Here is a 25,507-nt window from a genome sequence, read left to right as displayed (position 1 = left end):
CTATGTCTCAGGTTCCTGTCTGTCCCCTGTCTGTGATGGCTGTGTGTCTCAGGTTCCTGTCTGTCCCCTGTCTGTGATGGCTGTGAATCTCAGGTTCCTGTTTGTCCCCTGTTTGTGATGGCTGTGTGTCCTGGGTTCTTGTCTCCTGTCTGTGAGCTAGGTTTCATACCTGCTTCCTGGAGTGGCCATGGGCTAGGAGGTGTGTGATCTCACTTGAAGCAAGGGCTGATTCCCACCTCCTTCTCTATCTTTTAGCTAGAATAATTTTGTTTGAATCAGAATCAGGCACCTTACATCTGGGTGAATAATGGATGCTGAGCCTTCTAGTTTTGAAGGAAGATCTCACTCTGTGTCCCTGGCTGGCTCAGAACTCCATGTGGACCAGTTGCTTCAGAACGCAGAGATTCATCTGCCTCCACCTTCTGGGTGCTAGGATGAAAGGTACATGCCACCATGTCCTATTCAATCCTCTGCTAGTCCAGGGACAGGGTCTCTGAGATTAAGAGTCCTTGCCAAAACCCTTTTGGTTCAAGGAAAAGCACCGGGAAATGTACAGTTCCGGAAGCTTCTATGTGGATCCCAGACGGAAAGCCATCTTCTTGGCAGGTGACAGCTAGCCAGCAAGACCTCTCTCCTCCTAAGTCCCTTGTTCCCACCCGTGGCATGGGGCTTCCTATAAAGCTCACAGGTGTTGGCACAGGTCACCAAGGCTGAATGTATAGACTTCAAACTGAAGTCTGAAACCTAGCTCTGTGTGCTCAGCCTGGGCCCATCTGCCTGCCACTGGCTCTGGTATTTTCTGGCTTTCACTCAAACTGGCCTATTCGTTATTTGTGTGTGTGTGTCTGTGCGTGTGTGCATGAGTGTGTGTGCTGTGTATATACATGTTAATGTGCTGTGTGGATATATATGCATGTGGAGGTCAAAGATTAATACTGGGTGATGTAAGTCATTTTCCACTGTATTTTTGGGACAGGGCTTCTCACTGACCCTAATCTGAGCTAAATGGATTCTCTGTGTTTGTCTCCCTAACACTGAGATCACAGACAAGGGCTGCCTCTCCTGGCTCTTGATACAGATGCTAAGATCTGAACTCAGCTCTTCATGCTCCACACCAAGTTCTTTACTGGCTGAGCCGTCTCCCCAGCCTGCTTCCCAGGCTCTTACAGCTCAGGCTCAGATCTCACAGATCAGACAAAAGAACAGCCTCTTCTGCATCTTCAGAGGCTCCAGACTCTGCAGGGTAAAAGCAGGCTGCCCGTTCCTTCCACCTAGGCAGCCTCCAGGAAAGAGAAATTGTGACATCTTGCTCTCACAGAGAACAGACATCGGGATGGACCCCTTGGATCAGCCATTGGGCAGCAGCCAGCCCTCATTCTGACACTGCATGTTGCCACATGCTGTCTAGAGGTGATGTTTTGTTGGTTCTCATTAGCCAGTTGGAGCATCCTGGTGAGATGAAGGGACATGGTCTTTCAAATCAGCCAGACCCAGGCTTCACATTGCTTCTGCCACTGCCAGCCCTGCAACCCCTAAGGTTGGGAAGAGGAGACTCTAATAAGACCCCTGTAGATTGCTGGGTGGGGTGCAGTTTGCTCCTGTGGATCAGTGGGCAGGCTCCTGGGCTCTCTCCTCTTACACCATTGCCTGGCTCAGCCTGCTGTGTGGCTACGAGCAGGTGATCTCATCCTCTAGGGTTCCACAGCCTCTTCTGTTAAAACCAGGATGGAGGGGCGAGGGGGATGGTTCAGCTGGCAGAATGTTTGCTGTGCAGTAGCAAAGACCTGAGACAGACAACTAGAAAATAACTAGAACCCACGTCCAAAAGAGATGGGAGAGGTGGCCAAACCTTTATTCCCAGCATAGACACAGACCTCTGTGAGTTCAAGGCCAGCCTGCTCTACAGAATGGGTTCCAGGACAGCCAGATGTAATCCCAGGACTTGGGAGCCAGGCAGGCAAGACTTCTGGGGCTCACTGGCCAGCCAGCTCCACTTACTGGGTGAGTCCCAGGCCATTGAGATCCTGTCTCAGAATCAAGGTGGACAATACCTGAGGTTGTCTTCTGGCTTCTGCATGCTAGTGTGCACACGTAATTCTCACCCTTCACTTATGTGCATCCACACAGAGAAGTGGGTGGAAATGATACTGAGGCTGGCAGGGTTGGCATGGGATTGAATGTTTAGGAAGGGCCTGGCCCTGTGTCAGGTTTAAGTGCTGGAGGCATTCAGTGCTGAAAGAGCCATTGTCAGGACAGGTGTGCCGTGTCGACTCTTTGAGAGCTCATGCCACCTGTTAGAAATGCAGAGGTGACTGGGTCACACATTCAAGGGAAGCACAGACAGAGGCAAGTGGAATTCCTATCTAGTAGAGAAACCAGACACTGCTAGGATGGCCTGCAGTGGCTGAAGCCCCTGAGCCGGAACAGACATCCTGAGCAGAAGGTGCCAGGAGGCTTGGCTTGTTCATTCTGGGTCATGTGTCAGTGTCCTGATGCCTGGGTGACTGGTCTCACAAACGCAGTGACTTAATGCATGCATTTTTTCTGAAGGTCTGAAGTCTGAGATGGGTCTCACTGGCTAAGAGTCAATGTGTTGGCTGCACTGTGTCCATTCTGTTCTGGGAGAGTGAGTCAGGCAGGGTTCTCCAGGGAGTTAGAATCAATAGAGTAAGGCTGCAGAAATGAGCTGGGTTCTGGAGTACAGGCCTGTGGAGCTGTAGCAGGTAGCACACCTGTAGTTTACCACCCGGGTAGTCAGGGGGATTTGCTTGGGCAAGGGAACTTAAGGTAGCTTCGAAAATGGCATTGCCCTATTCCAAAAACAAAATAAGGAGATAAAAAGTAAAAATGAAAGAAGGAAAAAAATAAGACTAGTTAAAAGGATGGATGGCATAGTACAACCAATTTAAATTTGTCCCCGGCTGGCTTACAAATAAATGAGACTCAGACTATGGTTATTTTATTTGGCTTTGACAGTTACTGGGGTCACCCTGAATCTTGTCTTCTAACTGCTGGCTCGGCTGCCTCCCAGTCTGTGTACCCCAGGTACTTGTGGTTTTTCTTGGCCACGAGCTCATGGTCCATCTCTCCTCATGGCGGCCTCCTCCTCTCCTCTCCTCTCCTCTCCTCTCCTCTCCTCTCCTTTTTCCTTCTCCGGTTTCTCCTCTCTACCAGGTAACACAAAAACCCACCTACCTCTAATCCCTCCAGTAACTGGCTGGAGCCAATTTTATTTAACCAATAGTATTAAATTAAGGAACAAGGCTTGCCCAACAAAAGCTTGTAAATGCGAGAATTCACTCGTAGGCCTAGCATTCCAATGCATCGCAACAGACCAGCCCTCAACAGGATGGATGGAAGGATTCGTGGTTTCTAAGGAGAGCTGAGAAGTCCCATGACAGGTCCTGAGAGCCAAGGAAACTGGTGATGGCGCTCAGTGCGAGGCCACGGCTTGAGCACTGGGGAGAGGGGGACTGTTAGGGGGTTGTTGTTGTTGCTGCTGAGAGGACACATGAGTCTCGTGGGCCAGAGTGCCAGGGTGCCAGGGCTCTCATGTCCAAAGACCAGACAAAGGTCTCCTCGGTCGCCCAGAGAGAGGAACATGCTCTCCTTGCTTGGGTGGTCCTCCTGTGCTTGGCTAGCTCCCATGAACCCTGAGCAGGGCCTGCCTGCCTTCTAAGTCAGCCCCCTGACTCAGATAAGTCTCGCCCACGAGCCTTCTCAGAGACTCACTCTGAAGCCACGCTTCAGCAACCTCGGGAGCTTCCCTCAGCCCTGTCAGGTTGGCACTCACAGTCAGCTGCCCCGGGAAGAGCCCTTTGGGAGGCAGGTCTGCGTTCCTTTGCTTCTGGCTCCTTCTTCATCCTCAGCTGTGCCACGGCCTGCAGAGACCTTTCCTGTCCACCACTGAGGCTCTGACTGGATCCTAGCAATCATGGTGGCTTGTCTGGATAACCAGGCTCATCTCCCAGGGTCAAGTTCAGCTGATTAACAGTCTAGATTCACCTGAAACTTTAATATCATCTTGCCCCGTGACCTCTTGGTCTCACAGGTTCCACTTTGGGACTACGTGCTACCTCGGGTTGGGGCCAGGTGTGTCTGAGGCTGACTCAGAGGTTCTTGTGACTGAGCGTGGTGAGCAGAGATGAAGTTCAGGGAAAAGTCAGAGACAGGCATTTGCCACAGGGGGCCTGTGAGTCAGGGGAGAGCCCCTGGTGTAGAGGGAGGGTGGGCAACAGGTGAGCGAGGGGTCGACCTCAGACAGGACGGATGTGAGGTGTCCGGCAAGAGGAGACTTGGGAGGTTCTGGCCAAAGCTAACTGCAGGGCCACCTCAATGGCTGTTTCCTGGGGAAGGGAGGAAACTCACTCTGTGGTCCAGGAAGTGGCAACCTTTGATGACACCTTCTGGGGGTTATTGAGTGCTTGCTGGGGTAACAGTGGACAGCATCGGCTGTTAAGAGAGACAGGTGAGTACCATGGATCTAATGCTTCCTGTGGCCCTCAGGGACGTGCCTCAGTTTCTCTCTCTGTCGATGAGCATGATGGTGTGCTAATCTAAGATCTGTGAGACGGGGAAGAAGTGTGTGTGCCTGTGTGTGCATGTGTATGTGTCTGTTTATGTGTGTGTGTGTCAGTGTGTGTGTGTATCGATGTGTGTCTCTGTGTATATGAGTCTGTGTGTGTGTGTGCGCATGTGTGTATGTCTGTGTGTGTCTGTGTGCATGTGTGTATGTCTGTGTGTCTCTGTGTGAATGTGTATCTCTGTGTGTGTTTCTCTGTGTTTGTGTGTGTGTGTGTGTGAGTGTCTGTGTGAGATCCGGTATTGTGGAGAGATGAAGGAAGTGGATGGCCATGGGCTGTGAAACATGGGATTGAGACACCACCGAGTCTCACGTTCAAGGACACACAGCTGTGTCGAGCAGGGATCAGTGCTGGACTCTTCCTTGCCTGGCCTCTCTTCCTCCTGGGAGCACCTTCCAGAGGCATGGGGAGCACCAAGTGTGCTATGTTTTTAAGTGTACACTGTGTGGGCCCTAAATGACAGCCTGTGAGTGTGTAGCCCTGTTTTCTGGAAAGTAGAGTATGCCCCCATGCTTAACCAGGAGATGTAGAAAGGAGGAAGATGGAGCTCTCTAGAAGCTGGCCAGTCTGCCCACTCCTGGGAAGGTTTACACCAAGTGTCTCCACAGAGCTGTGATTTCACTTCAGCCAAGGTCACCCACGCTACTCTCCCTGCCTTTTCCAGATTCCTGGCCCTCATCTCAGACCTGGCCGGTGCCAGTGGGAGGGGGAGGCAGCCCAGCAGTGTTTACTCCTGGGCAGGCTCTCTGTGTGGCTGCTAAGCAGCTGCCTTCAGAGGTGTAGCAGCCTCAGGGTTCACCAGGGAGGGTTTCCCAAGAGCCATTGCTGTGCTAGTCCTCCGATGATACCGTACTGGCACATTAAATCCTGGCACTGGGGGGTTCTATTCTCTCTCTGCGGTCCTCTGACCTGAAACCCAGGATCCCTGGTTGTATTGTAACTCACTGGAGACACCGAATGTTCGTGTATTTATGCAAGGGCCAGTGGTGAGCAGTGGAGCCCACAGCCCTGCTCAGTGGGGAACTAAATACAAACTAGCAATTCACAATCAGTGTGATGTTTCAACTCTAACCAGTCTACACGTGGGTGATCCAGAAAGCCAGCAAGGATTCAGTAATGCATAACAACTAAACCAAGTGTGGTTGGGCACATGAATAGTATTTGGGAAGAAGAAAGAAGTCAAGGTTATCCTTAACTACATTGTAGCATCATGAGTTCTAGGCCATCCCGGGCTACATGGAACCATGTTCCCCATCTGCCCCACAAGTGTCAAATTGAGAGCCACCAGACAGTGGAATTCACTAGGCAAAAAGAAAAGGGAGGGACATTTCCTGGGGGATGGTCACATGCAAAGGTCCTGTGACAGGGGGAGGGGGTGTGAGGAACATAGCGGGCAGAGCTAGCAGAATGGGGAAGGAGGAACTGACTGGAGACTTCGGTGGGTGGGACTCTGGATTGACAGCTTCATTAAGGAGTTGGCTCTTTCTGCCTGATGAAGGTGTTTTAAGTGTGTTGGGGTAGTGTGGAGCTAGGAATAAATTTGCATTTCAAATAGCCGCTTTCGCTCCAGTGTGGAGAATGGCTTTGGAGGCCTGTGGAAGAGCTCACTGGGGATTCTGATGCTGCGTGTGGGTGGGGAAGTGCTTAATGGATCATTAACAGGATGTGATAGCCTCACACCGCTTCTTCCTGGGCATGTACTGTACACCAGCCGCCGTGCTAAACACTTTACCTGCCTCATCTTCTTTCTCCTCCAGGTGATCCTAAGAGTCAACTATTCCTGCCCTGTTTTAGATATGAATGCTCAGAGAGGTTGAGACACTCCAGCAAGGGCACACAGCCAATGGAGGCAGAGCTCGAGAATAGCATATGGATTTATATAGATCTGGGTAGTGTCCAGGGTGCCCCCATTCATGTTGTGCCCAGTTGCTGGTCCCAGACCACACCTGGGATGGCAGAGTTCTATCCTCTGGGACCCACAGTCAGCCATGGTGTCTTAACAGCCACGAGTTGGGTGAGCTCCAGCAGCTCTGGTCTAGGTCCCCAGGGGCAATAGGCAGGGCTTGATTGGCCACAAGCAGGTCATACCACACTTACTGCTCATTTCCTGTCCCTGTGCCTGCAAACCTGGGCATGAAAAGTGGGCAGCCCCTCCCTGTCCCCTCCCCAGGGGCAGCTCTACAAAACGGAGTTGAGGTCACAGGTCCTATTCAGGTCAGCTCCCATGCTCCACCCAGAGTCTGGCTAGGTCAAGACCAGCAGGTGCAGGATCTGGGAGGCTGAGTCAGGAGGATGACTACAAGTTTGAGGCCAGTCTGAGTGATACTGTGAGTTTTAGGTTAGTTTAAGTTAGTTTTAGGTTAGGTTAGATACAGAGTAAAACCCAGTCTGGAAAGAAAGAAGAAAGAAAGAAAGAAAGAAAGAAAGAAAGAAAGAAAGAAAGAGAGAGAGAGAGAGAGAGAGAGAGAGAGAAGAAAACAAGAGCTAGTGATATGGCTTAGAGGGTGGAAGGGCTTGCTGCCAGGACAAGACGATGTAGGTTCGAAGCTGAGACCCACATAGAGAAATGACTCCCACAAGATGTTCTTTGACCCTCAAATGTATGCCATGGCACATACATACATACATACATACTTACATACAATTTAAAAATTAATAATTTTTTAAAAGAGAAAAGACAAGCCAGCAGGGATGGTTCCTAGGTGTCTAGCCGGCAGCTGTTTCCTCAGGCTGCACAAAAGTTGGGAGAAGCCCCCACCTCCCACAGCTTCAATCTGTGCACGCAGTCATTGGATCCCAGTGTCACTGGGGACCAAACACTTTCTCCCTGGCCCTGTAGACGGGACTGGTGTCAGTCCTGGCTGCTGCCCGTAAGGCATCCAGTCAGGACACCAGCTGTGGCCTTGAACGACCAGAAAACCCTTTCCCTTCCTTGCTTGGAAGAGAGCAGCTATATTTGAGCCAATGTGGGCCTGGCTTGCTGTGCTGGTGAGTCTACTGTGTGTGCACGCTTGTGTGCATGCGTGTGAGCACATGTGAGCACGTGTGTGTGTGTGTGTGTGTGTGTGTGTGTGTGTGTGTGAACACACACCTGCCCAAATGCATGTGTATAGAAGCCAGGGGACAACTTTGGCCATCATTCTTGGGCACCAGCCATCTTTTTTCTTCTTAGTCTTAGCTGTGCTGGAAGTCACCAGTCGGGACAGACTGCTTCTCCAGTAAACTCCAAGGCTCCATCTCCATCTCCATCTGCCTCTCCAGCTCTGCACTGTCACCATACCCAACTTGCTTTATGAGTTCTGGGGGAATGAACCTAGCTCCTTATGCTTCCGGGATGCACTTCCAGGACAGAGCCATCTCCCTAGTCCAAGTGACTCTGACAGAGGTCGCATCACATGGCTTAATGCTCACCTCTTCTTCCCTGCTGGTCCTGCATAACTTTCTGTCCCAAACTGGGTGTTCCTTTCTTCTTCAGGGCCACCTCTGGGACTGTGTCTCCCCTGCTCACAGGCTCCTTTTCTCTGGTGTGGGTTGTTCTGAGCTGCTCAGTGGCATGGACATCCGTGCCTGGAGAGACACTGGAGCCTCTATTCTGCAGGAGAAAGCCTTAAGAACTTCTAGCACAGTGATGCTTCGTGCCTGCCACCGCCACTGTCACCCATGTGGTGGCCTTGAGTCGGGGCTATGGGCTCAGAGGGATGGAACTTGTGTTGTTGGACAAAGAACTAGAGATATCGCAATGTCTGACTCTATGGTGGCGCACGGCTCTCCACTCTCGTAGGCTCAGGTGATGGGAAAGCTCTGGGATCTGCTGACATGTATTCTCTGAGTAGACAAGAAAGCCTTTCAGAGACCCTGGAAGCCACGTTCTACCCAACTTGTGTGTGCATGTGTGTGAATGCACACACATGCACAAATGGTGACTGCCCCTCCTTAAGTCTGACATGAGATCTACTGTATTCCAAGCTGCCACCACCCCAGCCATTTGTCTCGCCTTAACCTTTGTGTCTGGCTGGGGCAGGTCTCTTCTCCAAGTCTCACACAGTTTTCATGATATGTGACTATGAGAATAGATTGTGTCTTGGGCCATGTGTTAGTTCGGGTTTCTAGTGCTGTCATAAAACACCATGACTAAAAGCAATGTGGGAAGGAAGCAGCCTATTTCAGCATCTCTGAGCAAGAGCGCATCTCATTGGTTTCCCACGCCTTGCCCGGGCTGGTTTGCTGCTGTTTTGTTTGTTTGTTTGTTTGCTTGCTTGCTTGTTTGATACAGGGTTTCTCTGTGTAGCTCTGGCAATCCTAGAACTCATTCTGTAGACCAGGCTAGGCTTGAACTTACAGAGATCCACCTGCCTCTACCTCCAGAGTACTGGGATTAGAAGTGTGTGCCACCACCATCTGGCTGCAGGTCTATCTCTTTAGGGACAGTATTCTGCACTAAGCAGGAAGGCCCATGAGACCAAAGAGCAAGAATCAGACCTTAAGCAAGCTCCATCCCCCTGAACCCACAGCCCCGACTCAAGGCCACCACATGGGTGACAGTGGCGGTGGCAGGCATGAAGCATCACTGTGCTAGAAGTTCTTAAGGCTTTCTCCTGCAGAATAGAGGCTCCAGTGCCTCTCCAGGCACGGATGCCCATGCCACTGAGCAGCTCAGAACAACCCACACCAGAGAAAAGGAGCCTGTGAACAGGAGAGACACAGTCCCAGAGGTGGCCCTGAAGAAGAAAGGAACACCCAGTTTGGTACAGGAAGTTATGCGGGACCAGCAGGGAAGAAGAGGTGAGCATTAAGCCATGTGATGCGACCTCTGTCAGAGTCATTCAGACTAGGGAGATGGCTCTGCCCTGGAAGTGCATCCTGGAAGCATAAGGAGCTAGGTTCATTCCCCCAGAACTCATAAAGCAAGTTGGGTATGGTGACAGTGCAGAGCTGGAGAGGCAGAGGGAGATGGAACCTTGGAGCTTACTGGACAAGCAGTCTGTCCTGACTGGTGACTTCCAGCACAGCTAAGACTAAGAAGACAAAAGTCTGAGATGCAAAACAGTCCACAGATATCTAAATGTTTTCAAATCGTTAGTACCAGGCAAAGAGCGCTCATTATGTACCATTAAGTGGAAAAGCAAGATATCAAAATTTATGGCATGAAGTCATCAAATGTATATATGTGTTAAAGGACTTGAAAAACAGAAAAATCTTGACGGTGGTTACATCTCAGGGTGAGGCGTTCGATGATTTTTGTTTGCATGAACCTATGTATTCTGACTGTCCCACAGTGATATCTGGAAATGTCTGTGATACAGAAAATAAAGGTTATTAACATGAAAGACAGAGGAAATAGCTTGATGCCCTTTGTGAAAGGCAACACAAGGACCTGGGGCAGATGCAGCCATACAGGGTTCGCTATGACAGAGGACGATGGTCGTTATCCAGCAGGAGGAGTAACAGGAAGAGAAGCCCAGGCAGCCAGAACCCCAGAGCCTGACCTGGCAAGTTTTTATATCAACATGACAGAGCGTCATTTGAGAAGAGAGAACATCCATCAAATGTGCCCCACCCTATTGGCTTGTGGGCTAGCCTGTGGTCATTTTCTTAGTCATTGATGTGGGAGCACACAGCCCATTGTGGATGGGTGCTAAAAGAAAGCAGCCTGGTAAGCGTGGTGGTGCACATCTTTAGTCCCAGCACCTGGGAGGCAGAGGCAGGCGGGTTTCTGAGTTCGAGGCCAGCCTGGTCTACANAGTGAGTTNCAGGACAGCCAGGGCTACATAGAGAAACCCTGTTTCGAAAAAACCAAAAAAAAAAAAAAAAAAAAAAAAGCAGCCCGAGGCAGGCGTGGTGCATTTCACGTCATAAAATTTGATATCTTGCTTTTCCTCGTAATGGCACATAATGAGAATCCCTCGCCTGGCGCTAAGGATTTGAAGACATACTTTAAAATATCTGTGTACAATTCTGCTTCTCAGCCTTTTTTTTTTTTAAAAGGCCCTTCATAATTATTTTTTAAAAGCACTAGTGTCAAGTCTGTGGCTGTGTCTAAGTCAGGGAGCTAGGATGGAGTCAGGACACTGGATGGAGACAGTGACCGCTCTGTGTGTGGGTTGGTCTGATGTGTCACTATCCTCGACTTTTAGGGGTACCCTCTGCCTCCACCTCCTGAGTGCTGGGATCCCAACTTTGAGCCACCACAGCTGGCTCAGTCAAGTTTTACACAATGTGGAGCAAACAAGCTATTTGCTCTTATCTGTGTGTCTGTGTGTTGTATGTATCTATGCATATATGTGTGTATGCACATGCCTGGTCATGCATGCATGTATGGAGGCCTGAGATTAATGTCAAGCATCCTACTTAACGCTCTTTGCCTAAACTTTTAAAAATTTACGAAGTGTTTGCTGTGTACGTATGCGTGACAGCGTGCTTGCTCCCACCCCCTGAGGTCAGAGATGTCAGATTCCCCCAGAGCCACAGTTATAGGCAGTTGTGAACTGACAAGACCTGGGTGCTAGGAACTGAACTGGGTTCTCTGCAACAGCAGCAAGTACTCTGAGCCACCCAGCCATCTCTCCGTTCCTTCCACCTAGTTTGTGGAAATGGGTCTCTCACTGAACTTGGAGCCTGCTGTTTTGTTTGGCCAGCCTGCTTCGAGGCATGAGCCACTGGGCTCAGCTTTCCCCACGGGCCCCAGAGTGATGAACCCAGGTCACCGTGCTTGTTCAGTAAGCACTTTATCCAACAAAGAGACCTGTGGTCCCAGCCTCCCCAGCTGTCATCCCTGAGCACTTCACATGCGCTCATAACTCCTCGTCTGTTTCCTATGATGAGGCTCTGGACGAAGGAAAGGGTTTGAAATGTTCTGTGTACAAAGATGCGCACCGTAGCGTCGCTTTACAAACGAGAACTCGTAGTAATGTCTACAGTTGGGCAGGCAGATGAAACAGGAGTTGATGGATCTGCTCCAGGCTGTTACTTAGCCATTAACAGTGATGTTTAGGAAGTGTCTGTCATGATACTGAGTGTGTTTGTGTCATAGTCACTGGGAACAATGAGACAGCAGAATAGGAATGTGATTAGATTGAACGGTGGGTAATTGTTTTCCTTCTGTGTTCCTTTTCTACTTTAAGGCTCTGTACTTCTCCTTTATTAAATTATAGACAGGTGCATGGATAGGTATCAACCTTATTTTTCTTTTAAATTATCTATAAAAAAAAGTCATAGTCTTCTCTATGTTGCTATAACAAAATACCTGAAGTGGGTACTTTAAAAAGAAAAAAAAGATCAATTTGGCCCGAAGTCATGGAGTCTAAGAATAGAGAATAGTATGCTCCGCTCTGCATTGCTGACCCACATCATGTGGAGGAACAGAAAGGGGAAGGGAGTGTGGGGGGGGGGCAGAAGAGAAAAAGGAGAAAAAGGGGGAGACAAGAATCTGAACCCACTCCAAAATAATCCCCTTTCTTAGCAGCCAGTTCTGTCCAGTGCAAGGCACCCCCTTCTAACAAGACTGTCACTTATCCTTCCCCAGGGTCATGCCCCTGTGACATGGTCACCTCCACCTGGCTCTCCACAGCTCAGGGGTGCCGTGCCTCACATCTCTGTTACACTGGGGACCAAACAGTTGGCCCTTTTGGGGACAGACCTCATCTAAACCACAGCATGTCAAAGAGGACGTTGAGGGTTCAGAACTGAGCCCAGAGGAACCTGGAGAAGAGGAGGGAGCAGAGGGGGTGGAGCCGACACTGAGGGAAACTTCTGGAAAATGTGCGAAACTGTAAAAGGACCCTCTAGTTAAAAAGTGAGACCCGGGCTGGTGAGATGGCTCAGTGGGTAAGAGCACCCGACTGCTCTTCCGAAGGTCCAGAGTTCAAATCCCAGCAACCACATGGTGGCTCACAACCATCCGTAACGAGATCTGGCGCCCTCTTCTGGAGTGTCTGAAGACAGCTACAGTGTACTTACATATAATAAATAAATAAATCTTTAAAAAAAAAAAAAGTGAGACCCACTGAGGATGGACAGTCCGTTTGAATAAACTTAGCAGTCTCATCCCAAGAGAGCAGGCAGGTTGACAGTCCCCACTTTATCTACTGGGTCCTATCTTCAACAGGACAGGCTTGTTTGCCTGAAAGCCTGCCGTGGTGGGGAAGCTCTGGGGTGGGAAGACCTGAGGATAAGTGTTGGGAAGTAGAATTCCACGGGACAGACATTTGAGTGAAGATGACGTCAACCTTCGGCAAGATTCTCTAATGCACGCATGCTTTCTTCCTTTCATTTTTTATGTATGTATGAACATACACGACTGTGCTCTGAACCATTGGAGAGTTTGTTGCAGACATAATTCTCCTAAATACGTGTCTGTGTTTTTAGCAAGATCAGACACTTCCCACAGCACCACAGAAAACCCATTAGAACCAGAATGTTAGCCCCATGGCCCGTTCCAATCCCGAGGCCACATTCGAATCTGTCAGCGGCCTCAATAGCACCCTTTCTTTCCCTCCGCAGCCAGTCACTTCCAGATGACGTTTGCTTCAGGAGTAGCAGGTTCTGGCTAATTTGTCTGCTCTCTTGTGGGTGTTTCTCGATCTTTCTCTTCCCGTTGGGCATTGGTACATTGGGTTGGTCTGATGTGCCTTTAGGGTTTGTCCAGGTGAAGCATTTTAGGGGTAGAAATATCTTTGAGGGGTTGCTGGGTTCTACGTGCCATCTAAGATGCCATGTGACCTCTACTTCTGGCCACTTAAGATAGTTTTTTTTTAAATATGTAAATCAGTAACAGATTTATTGAGACATAGTCCCTATGCTGTAACGACCACTTTTTAAAAGTATGTTGTCGGGCTGGGGAGGGCGCAGAGGGTAAAGCACTTATGTTGCGAGCATGCGGACATGGGCGCAGGTTGCAAGCGGCGACAGGTGTCTGTAGTCAGCAATTGCTAGTGATCTGCCACTGCATCTGATGATCAGCAGGAGAGGAGGGAGGCAGGACACCTGGGGTTTGTTGACCAGCCAGCTTAGTCAAACTGGTGAGCCCAGTGAGAGACCCAGTCTCAGAAAATACTATGGGAAGACTCCCAGTGTCGACCTCTGACCTCCACAGTGCGCATGCGCAGACTTCATCTCCAGCTTTAGTCTCCTCCCCCTTCTTCACCCCAGAGCCCAGCAGCCAGAGATCCATTTTGTCACCCAGAGTTCCCTTCTGGGTGTCACTCTTAATTAGAATCACACAGTAAGTGGCATTTTTGTGTCTGGCTCCTTTTCCCTAATGTAGGGTTGTGGGCCTCATCCGAGTTGTCGAGTTCCCATGTCCTTTTTACAGTCACTTTAACCACAGCCTGTGGCTCATTCACCAGTCAACGGGCCTTTGGTTTATTTCCACTTTCTGGCTGTTTAAAATAGGGTTGCCATGAGCGCTTGTGCCCACGTTCCTATGTGGATGTCTGTGTTCCAGATTTCACTCTGTTGCTATGATAGTCTCAGCAACTTGGGAAGGAAAGAATTTCTTTGGCTCACGCTTCCAAGTTCCAGGCTGTCAGTGGCAGAACTCAGGGCAGGTACTGAAGCAAGAAGCCACAGAGGACTGCTGCTCACTGGCCGATCCCTTGATGTCATACTCAGCTCCCTTTATTATACAGCCCCACCAGCCTAGGGATGGTGCTGCCCACAGGGGACTGGGCTCTCTCGCATCAGTGAAGGTCATTCTCACAGATGTGGCTGTGACCCCATCTGATCTGGACAGTCCATCAGTTGAGACTCCCTTGGTCTTTAGCCGTGTCAACCTGACAGCTGACGCTAACTAGGACATTATGTTTTGATTCTAGCTGTGTGCCAGGTGTCCTCCAGAGGATCCCTAGATTCAATAGTTCAGTTGGAGGTCTTGCTGTCAGGCCCAGTGCATGGTCTTGATCACAGCTAATGTTTATGAAAGCAGTGGACACACAGTCAAGTTAACCCAGGAGCCGATGCAGGACAGCAGTCTGCAGGGTACCAGGTGCAGCTTTCAAGTGTGACCTCCCAGGGAAGCCACACAGGATGTACCTGCAGCGTGAGATTGTGGCTGTGTAAGGGGCTCTTACCATGTGTGCTCCTAGAGACTGGTCACGTCAGCACCCTCTGCCTAACATGTCCTGAAGTCCCAGGCCACAGGCAGAAAAGCAGATGCCTCCGTGTAAGTGTGTTTGTGTTTGTATTGTCTTAGTTCGGTGGATCTCCTTATCAGTCAGCCAGGCATGGAATACTCAAGAAATTCATCTGCTCTGAGGCTGGCTGAAGCCCAGCCTGGCAAGCAGACCTTTCTGAAGATGGACTTCCTGGGCCTCCTAAGCTGATGCATTTTTTTTTTCACAGCCATTTTACCCGTGATCATCTTACCCAGAAAGACTGGGTTAAATGCTAACTCCCCTGTCGTGGTTTTTATTGGCAGCATAACCAGGAATCACCTACGAACAGAATGTCTCAGTGGTAGGCTTGTTAACAGCAGTTTGGCCTGTGGTCTGTGGAGAATTGTTTTGATTGTTGGTTGATGTGGGAGGAGCCCAGCCCACTGTGGGCAGCACCATTCCTAGGCTTCCAAAGTGAGCAAATGAGCCAGGTACAGTGTGTCTCCTGGGCTCTGTTCCAGGCTCCTGCCTCGGCTTCCCTCGGTGATAGACTGTGATGTGGAACTGTAATTCCTCCAGGTTGCTTTGGTTACAGTGTTTATCACAACAGAAAAAGAAACTGGACCACTCCACATGGGAACCTTTTTCTGCCCGTCTCCATCACCACCCGCCATTGATGAGGCCTTCCCTACATCCCTGCCAATGCTTTTAGTGTCATCTTTCTGCATATTGCCATCCTTATGGGACCAATGGGGCTTTAAGTGAGTGATTCGTAAGAGTTTAGAACAAAAAGGAATGATCAGAGGCAGCCAAAATGAGTTCTCCAAGAACAGTCCTGCCAGCCTGAACCCGTTTTCCTTCTCTGTCTTTGCATACAAACATAGAGTGATGGGTTTTGCTGGTAAGCTCTTGGCTCATGGTCAGCAACTGGTTCTAGAACCAAGAGGAAGGCGTCTGGTGATTCCTTGCCCTCAGTCCAACCATCTGCACTTATATCCCAAATCAGGGTGGCACAGCTGCCAGCCCATCTAGTCAGTTTGCCCGTTGCCCAAAGCAGGCAGACATTGAACTGCACGGTCAGATCTGGTTCCACAAAGGTCGGGATAGTGTCAGATGAGAAACAGAAATGGGAGTCACCAGGTGTGGGATGGTAGACGGAGCCAGGTGAAGTGGGTGTCACCAGGGACAAAAGACAGCCCCCCAGCTGCAGGGTGGCCAAGGCAGGTACAGTATTTCTGCTTTTTATCAAAATGCACCCATTTTGAATGATGAAGTCATGGGGTACCTGAGGGGAAGGTGTGTTCACAGAGGGTGCCATGGCTGAACACAGGGGATTCAGAGGTTAGGCTAGGGGAACCTGTTGACAGAGCAGGGCTGTTCAGCTAGGGGGACAGGAGCGTTGGGTCCCTGAGGGGAGTGTGTGTGTGGAAGATGCTTTTTGACTCGGGCACTAGGGGAGAACGGATTGGACAGGTTCAGGAAGGGCTTGTGACATTCTGCAGTTGATGAGGCTGTCCAGAAAGGTGGTGAACTCCACATCACTGGGGGTATTCTAGTAGAGGTAGCTTAATGTTCTACTTAGGAACGTGGGTGAGACAGGAAGTAGCCTGAGTGACCTCCTTTGGGATCTTAGGATTACATCATGCCTTTGGACAAGGTCCCCTTGTATGCACCTGTCTGACCAAGCGTTTGGGACCCAGCAGACTCCTCTAAGCAGCCCTTGTTCAGTGGCCGGTTCCCACCTGTATCATGGAGTCCACATAGGAAAACTAGCCCTGGCCATGGGTGAAGCTGAAGGGCTAGTTTTCCTATTTGTTCTTTCATTCAGTGCTTCAGCAGATATTTAACAAGCCTCTTCCATGTGCCGGTGCCAGAGGGCGTTTAGGTGTGCCACATGGATAGGGGCTGTGGGGCAGATTTGATGGCAGTGGGAAAAACCCTTGATCCGGGCACCAGGGTATCTTTTTGCTTGGCTTTTTTTTTTTTTTTTTTTTTTTTTAGGCAGGGTCGCATGCATCCCAGACTGGCCTCTACCACACTACATAACCAGGTGATATGGAACTGAGGCACGCACCGCCTCAGGCGGGGCTGGGACTGACGACTCCCTGCATGCGCACACACACACACACATCCTTCAGCTGGGGCCTGAAGGAGGATGAGCAGCTGGTAGGGGGGAGAGGGTGGGGCTGCTGGGAGAGCCTTGCCTCCACGTGCAGCTCAAACCCGAGCCCACGCCCAGGCCTAGCAGGCACTTGCTAGGTGTGTGCACGCTCATCTGGTGCCCAGGCATCTTAGCCGGAGGGAGGGGTGGCTTGTGCGTGTTTGAGGGTTTGCACATAGAGGCAGTTGTGTGCCTTCCCAGTCCAGCTCGGGGTGGCACGGGGATCATTTGTGCCTTTGGCCACCTCTGTCCTCCTCCACTGATGCAGCTGGCAGGTCACGGCCTGGAGGGGACGGCTCTGAATATACACCTGTGATCCTCATAACTCGTGAGCACTCATTTCTAAGCAGGGGTTGGTTCAGGGTGGGGCACAGCAGCCTACACAGCTCTGCTGTGTGGTTTATGTTCTGAAATCTTGTGGCTGCTGCCTACCCTACTGCCAACTTCAGTAGCGGCGGGGGCGGGGGCAGGGGGTGCATAGGAAAGAGGGAGGGAGGGAGGGAGGGACTCCATTCTTCCTCCACGCGCATACCCCGCAATTATTCTCCGTTATTGCCAATTGGAGATAAGTAGAAAATAACAGAGGAGTGGGGGTGGGCCTCCAGGCCCGTGCCGAGCTCTTGCCACACAGTGCCACGACGCTGGCATGAGCCATGGAGCAGGGAGCTACACAGCGGCTATGGATGATGGGGGCCTGCTGCTCTGGGTGACGGACGCAGTCTAGTCTGGCTAGCTGTGCTATCCTTCCCACTTTCCTGGAACCTCCGTGCCATCATTTGGGACATGGTGCTAGAGCGTCCTGCCAGTCAGAGTCCATGCCATGCTCCCATGAGGTCACTCCCCTGCAGATGTCGGTCACAGCAGCAATGATTACCAGAAGAGATGGCTTTTAAGCCTGGGCACCAGGGAAAAGGCTGACTACTGGGAGCACGGGGAAGGGGGTGGGGTTGCCTCAGAGGCAGGCGCTGCCAGAGGAAACACAGGACAGAGTAAACCAAGGCACAGCAGTGTTTGGAAACACTGACAAATGGGAACCGGCAAGAACAGGTTGAAGGGTTGTAGTGGCTCAACTGGGCATGCACACCTAATGTGCAGAGTGCCCTGCTCCCAGCCCAGAGCCACATGAGAGGTGCAGACAGGAGTGAGTGCCAGAGGTTTAAGATTATCTTTGGCAGTAGAGTGAGCTAACGGGCCACATGAGACGCAGTCTCAAAAAACAAGCAAGTCCCATTCCACCCATTGTCACTCCAGAGCTCCATCCCTGCACCCTCTTCCTGAATCCTGCCTTACAGAAATGAAAGGGACAGAGTGTAAAAACAAATGAGGGTGACTGTGGGGATTCGGGAGCAGGGTGAGCAGATTGTCACCGTGTCTCTGAGCCTCTAGGCTGAGTGCAGCTAGGGACCAGTAGCCCGGAGGAGCTTTTATGTTGAGACTCCCTGGCACAGAGTGACTGTCCTCAGGTACTCTGATAGTGTGTACCATGACCTGGGCCGGGTTGTCAGGGAAACTGAGGCAAGGCAGGTATAGTGTCTGTCTTCAAGGAGCTTCTGGCCCACAGCCATACAGAGAACAAATGACAGAGACCAGCGAGGGCCCAAAGAGCCCAGGGTGCCTAGCCCAGCACAGTCCATAGCCTTTAGGGGACAGACCTGACACTTCTAACCAGAGTGTGCATCCTGTTCCCAGCCCTCTCACTGACCACCTGGGACATTTGAACTGGTTACCTCATTTCCGACCCATCTCCTTGTGTGTGTATTGGCTTTCCACACTGCTCCAATGGGCAGGCTCCTACCACTGAACCACACTGCCCGCCTAAGAGTTTTTCCCTCTTCTTTCTGGTTTTTCCTCTTGGCCTCGAAGGAAGCTAGAATTCAGCCAGCACTCTAGGTTCCTTCTGGGAAACCTGTGGATGGTCTTCGGTGTGTGGTGTGACTGGAGAGGAACGGCTGTCTACACGGCCGAGAGCTTGGTAGAGGGTGTGGTGGGTGCCTCTGGCCACCAGCATCGTCTCACCGGGGCCTGGTCCCCTGCTCTTTCCCGCAGATGATGCGGTTTTCCTGGCAGAATTACCGCCGTTATGCGATGGGCAAGAATGAGCTCCGGCCACTCACAAAGGACGGCTTCGAGGGCAGCATGTTTGGTGAGTTGACACAGACCTCTGGGGCCTCCGGCGCTTCTGTCCCTTCCTGGGCTCTTCCACGCTTTTCTGGACTCAGAGGACCCAAGTGCTCCTGTCCGCTCTTACATCCTCACTTCCGAGCGATGCAGCTTGGGAAAGTGAGGCTGGTGAGGGACGGGGAACACGGAAGACTGGGTAAATCCACCTTACAGGAGGGAGGGTGATTGGCAAGGTGGCATTGTCTCCAGAGAGAACGAATATGTGTCTAAAGAGGCCCCGTTTGGGTTGCCTTTAGATAAAATCTTAGGGTGTCCTTCATGTTGGCTGGTGACAGCAGGTCAGCCACTTGCCCTTACGTTTCTCCTGAAGCCCTTCTGGCTGTGTCCCCTGCTCCATTCTTTGAACCCAGAGCCCCTCTCTGCATCTCCTAAAGGCTGTAAGCTCAGCCTCCTATTTCAGATGTCACTCCTCTGCCTGTCATGGTGCTAGCTCCTGTTCTACAGGCCCTCTAGTGAGAAGGATGCTGGGGGCAGCCTGAGCACCTCCTTCCTTTAGGGAAGGATGCTGTGCTGGACCAGATAACAGCAGTACCATATCCCCCACTCCTCACTCCCATGGAATACAGGCTGCTGGAGTTGGATCCAGAGAAGCAAGCCTGATAGGAAACCCCAGGGAAATCTGAAGGGTGACTGGATGCGGGAGCCCAGGGCCTGTGTGTGGACCCGTCATTATCATGGTTGGCGTTACAGGAAATGTGATCCAGACCCACATTCTCCTCCAGTAGTCAGCACTGGAGGATCTCTGCCTGCCCAGATGAGTCACCCCTGTGGCAGTGGCAAGGGATGTGGATTTGAGCAGCTTCATGCATTTATGAATGCAGGAGGAAAGGGGATCCAAAAAGTACAAAATGGGCAAAATAAATAAACAGAATGCAGTTGCTGTCTCGTAAGTGTAGCCACTGCTGACGACACTGCTGACGTCTGTGTTCATGGCCTTTCAGTTTTTCCTCTGTGTATACAGTTTGGATTCTGTGAGAGGGACATTTGTGTTGGCAGTGGTGGCTCAGGCCTTTAATCCCAGCACTTGGGAGGCAAAGGTAAGGTCATCTCTGAGTTCAAGGCCAGCCTGGTCTACAGAGTGAGTTCCAGGACAGCCAGGGCTACACAGAGAAACCCGGTCTTGAAAAAACAAAGACAAAGCAAACAAAGCAAACCAAAAGAATGTGTGCCTGTTGGTTTTCTCATTTCGATGGCTGAATGTTTGACAAAAGTCAACTTAAGGAAGGGAGAGTTTCTTTTGGCTCACAGTTTAAGGGCACCCAGTCTATCTTTTTGGATACAGGAATGTGAGGGGGATGTTGTTATTGTTTCCATAGTGAGGAAGCAGAGAGAGGGGCTCTCTGCTTTTTTATACAGCGTGTTTCCTGAGCAACATGCAGAGAGAGTTGTGTCTCTTTGTGATTTTTAAATCCAATCAAGTTGACAGTTGAAGATTACCTGTCACAGGGTATTTGTATTAAGTTTTTAAAAATCTTTGAGCTAGGTGTGGTGGCATATGCTTTCAACCCTGCACTTGAGAGGCAGAGGCAGGCAGATCTCTGTGTTTGTGGCCAGCCTTATCTACATGGACATATCTAGGACAGCCAGGGCTACATAGACTCTATCTAAACAGACCAAGCAGTAATAATGATAATAATAAATGCTGGACCTGCTTCTCCCTGTGTTGCGCAGGCTGATGAACTCCTGGGCTCAGTCAGCCATCCTGCCTCTGCTTCCTGAGTGGCTGGGAGTATAGTCTGCTCAGCTCACATGAGATGACTTTAGTGGTTTGGCTGACTGGATGGATGTGTCACCATAATTCATGGCACCGCCTCACTAAGGGACAAAGGTGGTTTCTGTTTTTTTCCCATTAAGAATAGTGTAAGAGTTTCACTCCAGGCATAACCACTGGCCTGGGCATGACCTAAGGATAACTCCTGTGTTGGCTCGGGGGGGGGGGGGGGGGGGAGATGGACTTGGGTGTTCAAGTATGAGGATCTCTGTCAGGAAGCCAGCTGCCTTCTCTCTCTGGCATAGACCTGCCACCCGGTGTCCCGCTCAGCCGCATGGATAGGAAACTGGCGGGGCTCTTCTCAAAGCTGTTGAAATGTGGGCTGGCAGGCTAAGTGGGAATGCAATAAGAAAACAACCCCCTTTCTTCCCTGTAAAGGGGAACTGGTGTTGTTGGTTGGGTGTCTGTGTTTGAAACTGCTCAGCAGAGAGCCAGCTATTGTCTAGTTTTATAGGAAGCACTTCCAGGAGGGACTGGGCTCAATCGGGCTCCATTTGTTACCATCCTAAGGATGTAGGATTGAAGGCACAGCTCTTCAAGACTCCTCTGCAAGGGAGAAGATCACTAGGCATCTGGGACAATGGAAAGATCAAATCCCTTGAGTTTGAAGACCCTAGTGCAGATCCTCCCTCTGGCCATAGCTGTGTGGATGTGCCGGAGGCACTTAACCTCTCTGGGCTCCAGACACTGCCTTTGTCCTGGAGCTTCTGTAAGGACAGCCATGGGAGCATGTCGACCACACATTAGGAGCAAGCAATGATTTGCACTGAAGTCACCGGGAGCAGCCTGGTCCCAGGAAACCTGCAGGGGTCCTGAGTCCCTCGGGTGTTCTGACTGCTAGGAGGTGCTAGGAACCCATCTGGTCCCACAGTACTCCAGACAGTAAGCAGGCTCTGCCCCACATGGTGTGACCTGGGGAAGGGAGGAGTGCCTCCCCACCCCCACTGTCATGTGTGCCCTTTACTCTCCACAGTGTTGGGTGCTGGGCTTGGGGTCAACCGCCTGGAACTCAAGGATGAGTGACAAAGTGGAGTCTCTACCAATCCCCCAGACTACCTTAACCCCTTTCTCCTGGCAGCCTCTGGGGCCTGTCCAGGGTCTTCAGAAAGGGACAGGTAGAGGTGGCCATAGACCATGCCGTACCTAGTCCTTATTGGCATAACATTCTACAGTCAGACAGACCTGGGTTCAAACCCAGGCTCACAGCTTCCTTGCTGAGTGACCTTGGGCTGATCATTTCTCCCTGTTAGCTGTTTCCGGGAGCTGGAGCCACTGGTGGCGCTGAGCACAGCCTGGGCCTGCCTGTCTTAGAGCCCCCATCAGTGGTGATAATTGTCAGAGTCCATGAGAACACATGGAAAAGAACAAGGCTCCCACCCCAGAGCAAGGGAGAGGATTCCAATGGTAGGAGCGGGTGCACTGCCTGGATCCAGCCCGGTGCCATGCGCCCACTTCCTCCCCAGACTCGGTGGGACTGTTGGGTGGCCTCTAATGCCTCAGTGACCTCAAGCCCCTTGAGCCCTGTAGACACAGGATGCTCCAGATCCATCCTGCCCAGCCCCCGCTGTGTGCAGTGCTCAGATGGGACAGGCTCCCACACTCTGGTCCTGGGGACTCCTCTGGGAGCCTGCATGTAAAGAAAGTCCTGAGCTCACAATGGTGTCTCCCCTTGCCAAGATCTACAGGAGCTCTGGTGAGAATGGTCACTGCCTGAGTGTGGTCTCCCTGTGTGGCCCTTCCCCATGCCAGCTACCCTGTGCTGCCCCATCCTTCCTCAGATCAAAGCTGTTCTTTCTCTGAGGGTGGGTCGTCTTGCTGAGGAGTCTCTCCAGCCCATTTTTTGTGAGGCACTTCACTGTCCTCAGTAGCTTGTTCTCGGCCACATCCGGCTCAGCAGGCCCCATGGAAGACACTCCCAAGGCCCCGCTGGCCACCAGAGAAGACACTCTTGGTCTGTCACTCAGGCCAGGGGACATGGCTTTCCCTTCCTCTGTTGGTTTGCCAGATGGGACACTTCCTGCCCAGCTGGATGGCGGAGAGGCATGGACTTCTGGTCCAGATAAGGTTGCATGGTTCTTGCAGAGTGACCAGGGCCTCAGTTCCCTGGGCCTGGGATGATCCTAATTATTGTATATATTTTTTACATTCTATTTGCTTATTTTGTGTGCGGGCACAGATGCACACCGTCGCACAGGTGGAGATCAGCAGAGTTAGTCGTCTTCTATGACATGGGTCCTGGGGATTGGACACTGGTGGTCAGGCTTCCTGATGGACGCCTTTATCTGACGAGCCATCTTGCTGGTCTTTCCCGTGATGATTAACAGGGAGATGAGCACAGGACCTAGCCCCAGGCACCACGGAGACGCAAGTCAGCTGCTCTTACTGTCCTGTCACCGGGACTAGTCTTCAGCTTGGGACAGTGTGTGTGTGTGTGTGTGTGTGTGTGTGTGTGTGTGTGTTTTTGTGGGGGGGGGGGGGACACAATGGTAGAAGAGCCAGCCACAGGTTGGCAGCCACCTTGTAATAAAGCAAGTGGCTTGGTGTACAGAGGCCCAGTCTCTGCCTGTAGAAAAGGCCAGTCATGAATACCTACAGTGAGAACGCAGGAGGCTGAGAAGTATAAGCTCACTGTGAGAAGCCTTGTCTCCACAGCCAGAGGGCAGGGGGTTAATAACACTTTGCTGTTCCTTGCTGTGTGATCTTGGGCTAGTTTCCTAACTTCTCTGGGCCTGTCTGCCCAGCTGCACAGCGAGGCACTAACAGTGTTTCCACCCCAGGATTGTTTTCAAAGGAAGCGCTAGCTCACACAAGCTGATGCGCATACCCAGAGCATAGGCTGCAGTCTGCAGATAATGCAGGAAGGGCCCTGAGATCAAACTGTGCTGCTCCTGTGTGGTGGAGGCATGCCCAGCTTCCCTGGACCCAGAAACCCACGTAGAGCGCAGGGCTGTTCCCATCCCGTCCCTGTTGCCTTGGTAGGAGTGCAGTGGGCACTGCTCCTCTTGGCCCTCATCTGAGCAGCGTCTTAGAATCTTGTAACAGGAAAGCCGCACGGAGTAAACTAGCCTGTTGCCAACAGAAGGTTCGGGGTGTCCAGGGCCAGTGATCGGCAGCACCCCGTCTTTGCATTCCACATCAGCCAGTCGTGACTGTGGTCATTTTTCTGTCTGGGAATTGAGAACTCGGCCCCTTCCTGACAGGAACACCACAGGACAGAGCCTTGGTACCACTGCAGGGGCCCTTTGGTGGTTCCTTTGTTTGTAGGGTTGGGAAGCTGAGGTCCAGCTTGGGGAAAAGGGACTTGCTGGGAGTGACAGCTCGGGTTAACCCCGGGCCCATTGTGCTCTGTAACACCTATGGAAAGATTAGCCAGATTGTCACACACTGCTTGCCGCTGTGGCCAGGTCACAACCAGATATGGATAAGCTCAGAATGTCAGCACAAAACTGTCTTTCAGGAGGTGTGGGAATTGGGGGCCAAGGGTCCTACACACCCTAAATACACATCCCTCCAGACACCAGAGCTGCACTCCAGTGCACTCCTTGTAAGGTGTCATTTACCCCCATTTACCCAGTGTCCCTCATTTCACAGGCAAGAGGACAGAGCTACTGATCTCCAGGCCTTGCAGTGTAGGCTCTGACGCCCAAACAGTAAGGTAGCATGCAGCCCACTGCCCCCGAGCACAGTGTACAGGGACAGAAAGCTGCCCCAGGGTTGGAGGGATGTGCCCCCCCTTCCTCCACCCACCACAGCTAGGGTCTGCATCACCTGTCTCTCAGCGTCATTCAACTGTACATGAGCGGAGTTTTTAGAGCACAAAAGACTTGTCTCGCACCTAGAAAATCTGCCCAACAATCTTAGGAATATCTGCTTGCAGCCATGCCATTGGCTGTCTGGGCTGAGCTGCGAGGAGCAGGGATTCGAGCATCAGGCTAGGGTTTGAATCCCAGGTCTGCCGCTTACCCATCCTCTGAACCTAGGGTTAGTTTCTTGATCTTCTGCACCAGTTTCTCTATCTGCGCAATGGGTACAGCAACAGCTTCATCCGGTACAAGGATCGAATGCAGCTGACGCGTGTTAAGCACTTGGTGCAACACCTGCCCGCCTGCACTCATTAAGCGGAAGCCGCAGTCAGCATTCTGCTTGCTAATTAATAATAACGACTGATTCTAATCCAGGAAAGAGCAGTGTCTGGCACACAGCGGGCTCTTGATGGATTGTACAAAGAATGAACAGCCTGCCACCGTCTTCTGCCTGGGCCATTTCCTCTTTGTTCCCAGTCTGGCTCCGTTCTCTCATCCCCTTCAGTGGCCTTGACCTCCTGCCATGGAGTGCGCTCGCTCACTCGCTCGGAATCAGCAAAGAGACCTGGGAAAGTGGCTGTCCTGCTTAGTCAGCAAATCTGGTTCCCGGCGTCTTCGCCCTAAGAGGATGGAGGTGTCCCTAAAAGTGATATTCCCCAGCTCCGAGCCTCAGGGTGATTGTGAAAGCCCCAAATTGGATTCTGTCTCTGCCCATGGATTGCCCTATAGAAATGCCGGCCCAGTCCTCATCGTGAGGATGATTTATAGCCCTGAGTGAGTTAAGAGGCAAAGGGAGCACGGTGTGATTTTCGGATCACAGGCTGGCCGTGTTCGGCCTTGGCGGAGAGAAAAATCATCTTCGCCTTGTAAACGAGCAAATAGGATGTCGAGGAGTGAATAAATCCAGACCCCTGAGG

The 25,507-nt window shown here is 51.4% G+C and overlaps 1 protein-coding gene across 1 annotated transcript in view; it reads left to right on the top strand.

The window, feature by feature from the left end:
* The window catches only part of Man1c1 (mannosidase alpha class 1C member 1), a 139,961-nt gene that overhangs the window by 44,207 nt on the left and 70,247 nt on the right, over positions 1-25,507 (top strand). The window contains exon 2 of the mRNA XM_021160348.2: positions 18,882-18,978. Within this exon, the coding sequence (XP_021016007.1) occupies positions 18,882-18,978 (97 nt within the window). The remainder of the gene's footprint in view (positions 1-18,881; positions 18,979-25,507) is intronic.

The sequence above is a fragment of the Mus caroli genome, chromosome 4 (genome assembly GCF_900094665.2).
Source record: "Mus caroli chromosome 4, CAROLI_EIJ_v1.1, whole genome shotgun sequence".
Lineage (NCBI taxonomy): Eukaryota > Metazoa > Chordata > Mammalia > Rodentia > Muridae > Mus > Mus caroli.
The sequence above is the reverse complement of the archived record's forward strand: the minus strand, read 5'-3'. Positions and strand labels throughout refer to the sequence as shown.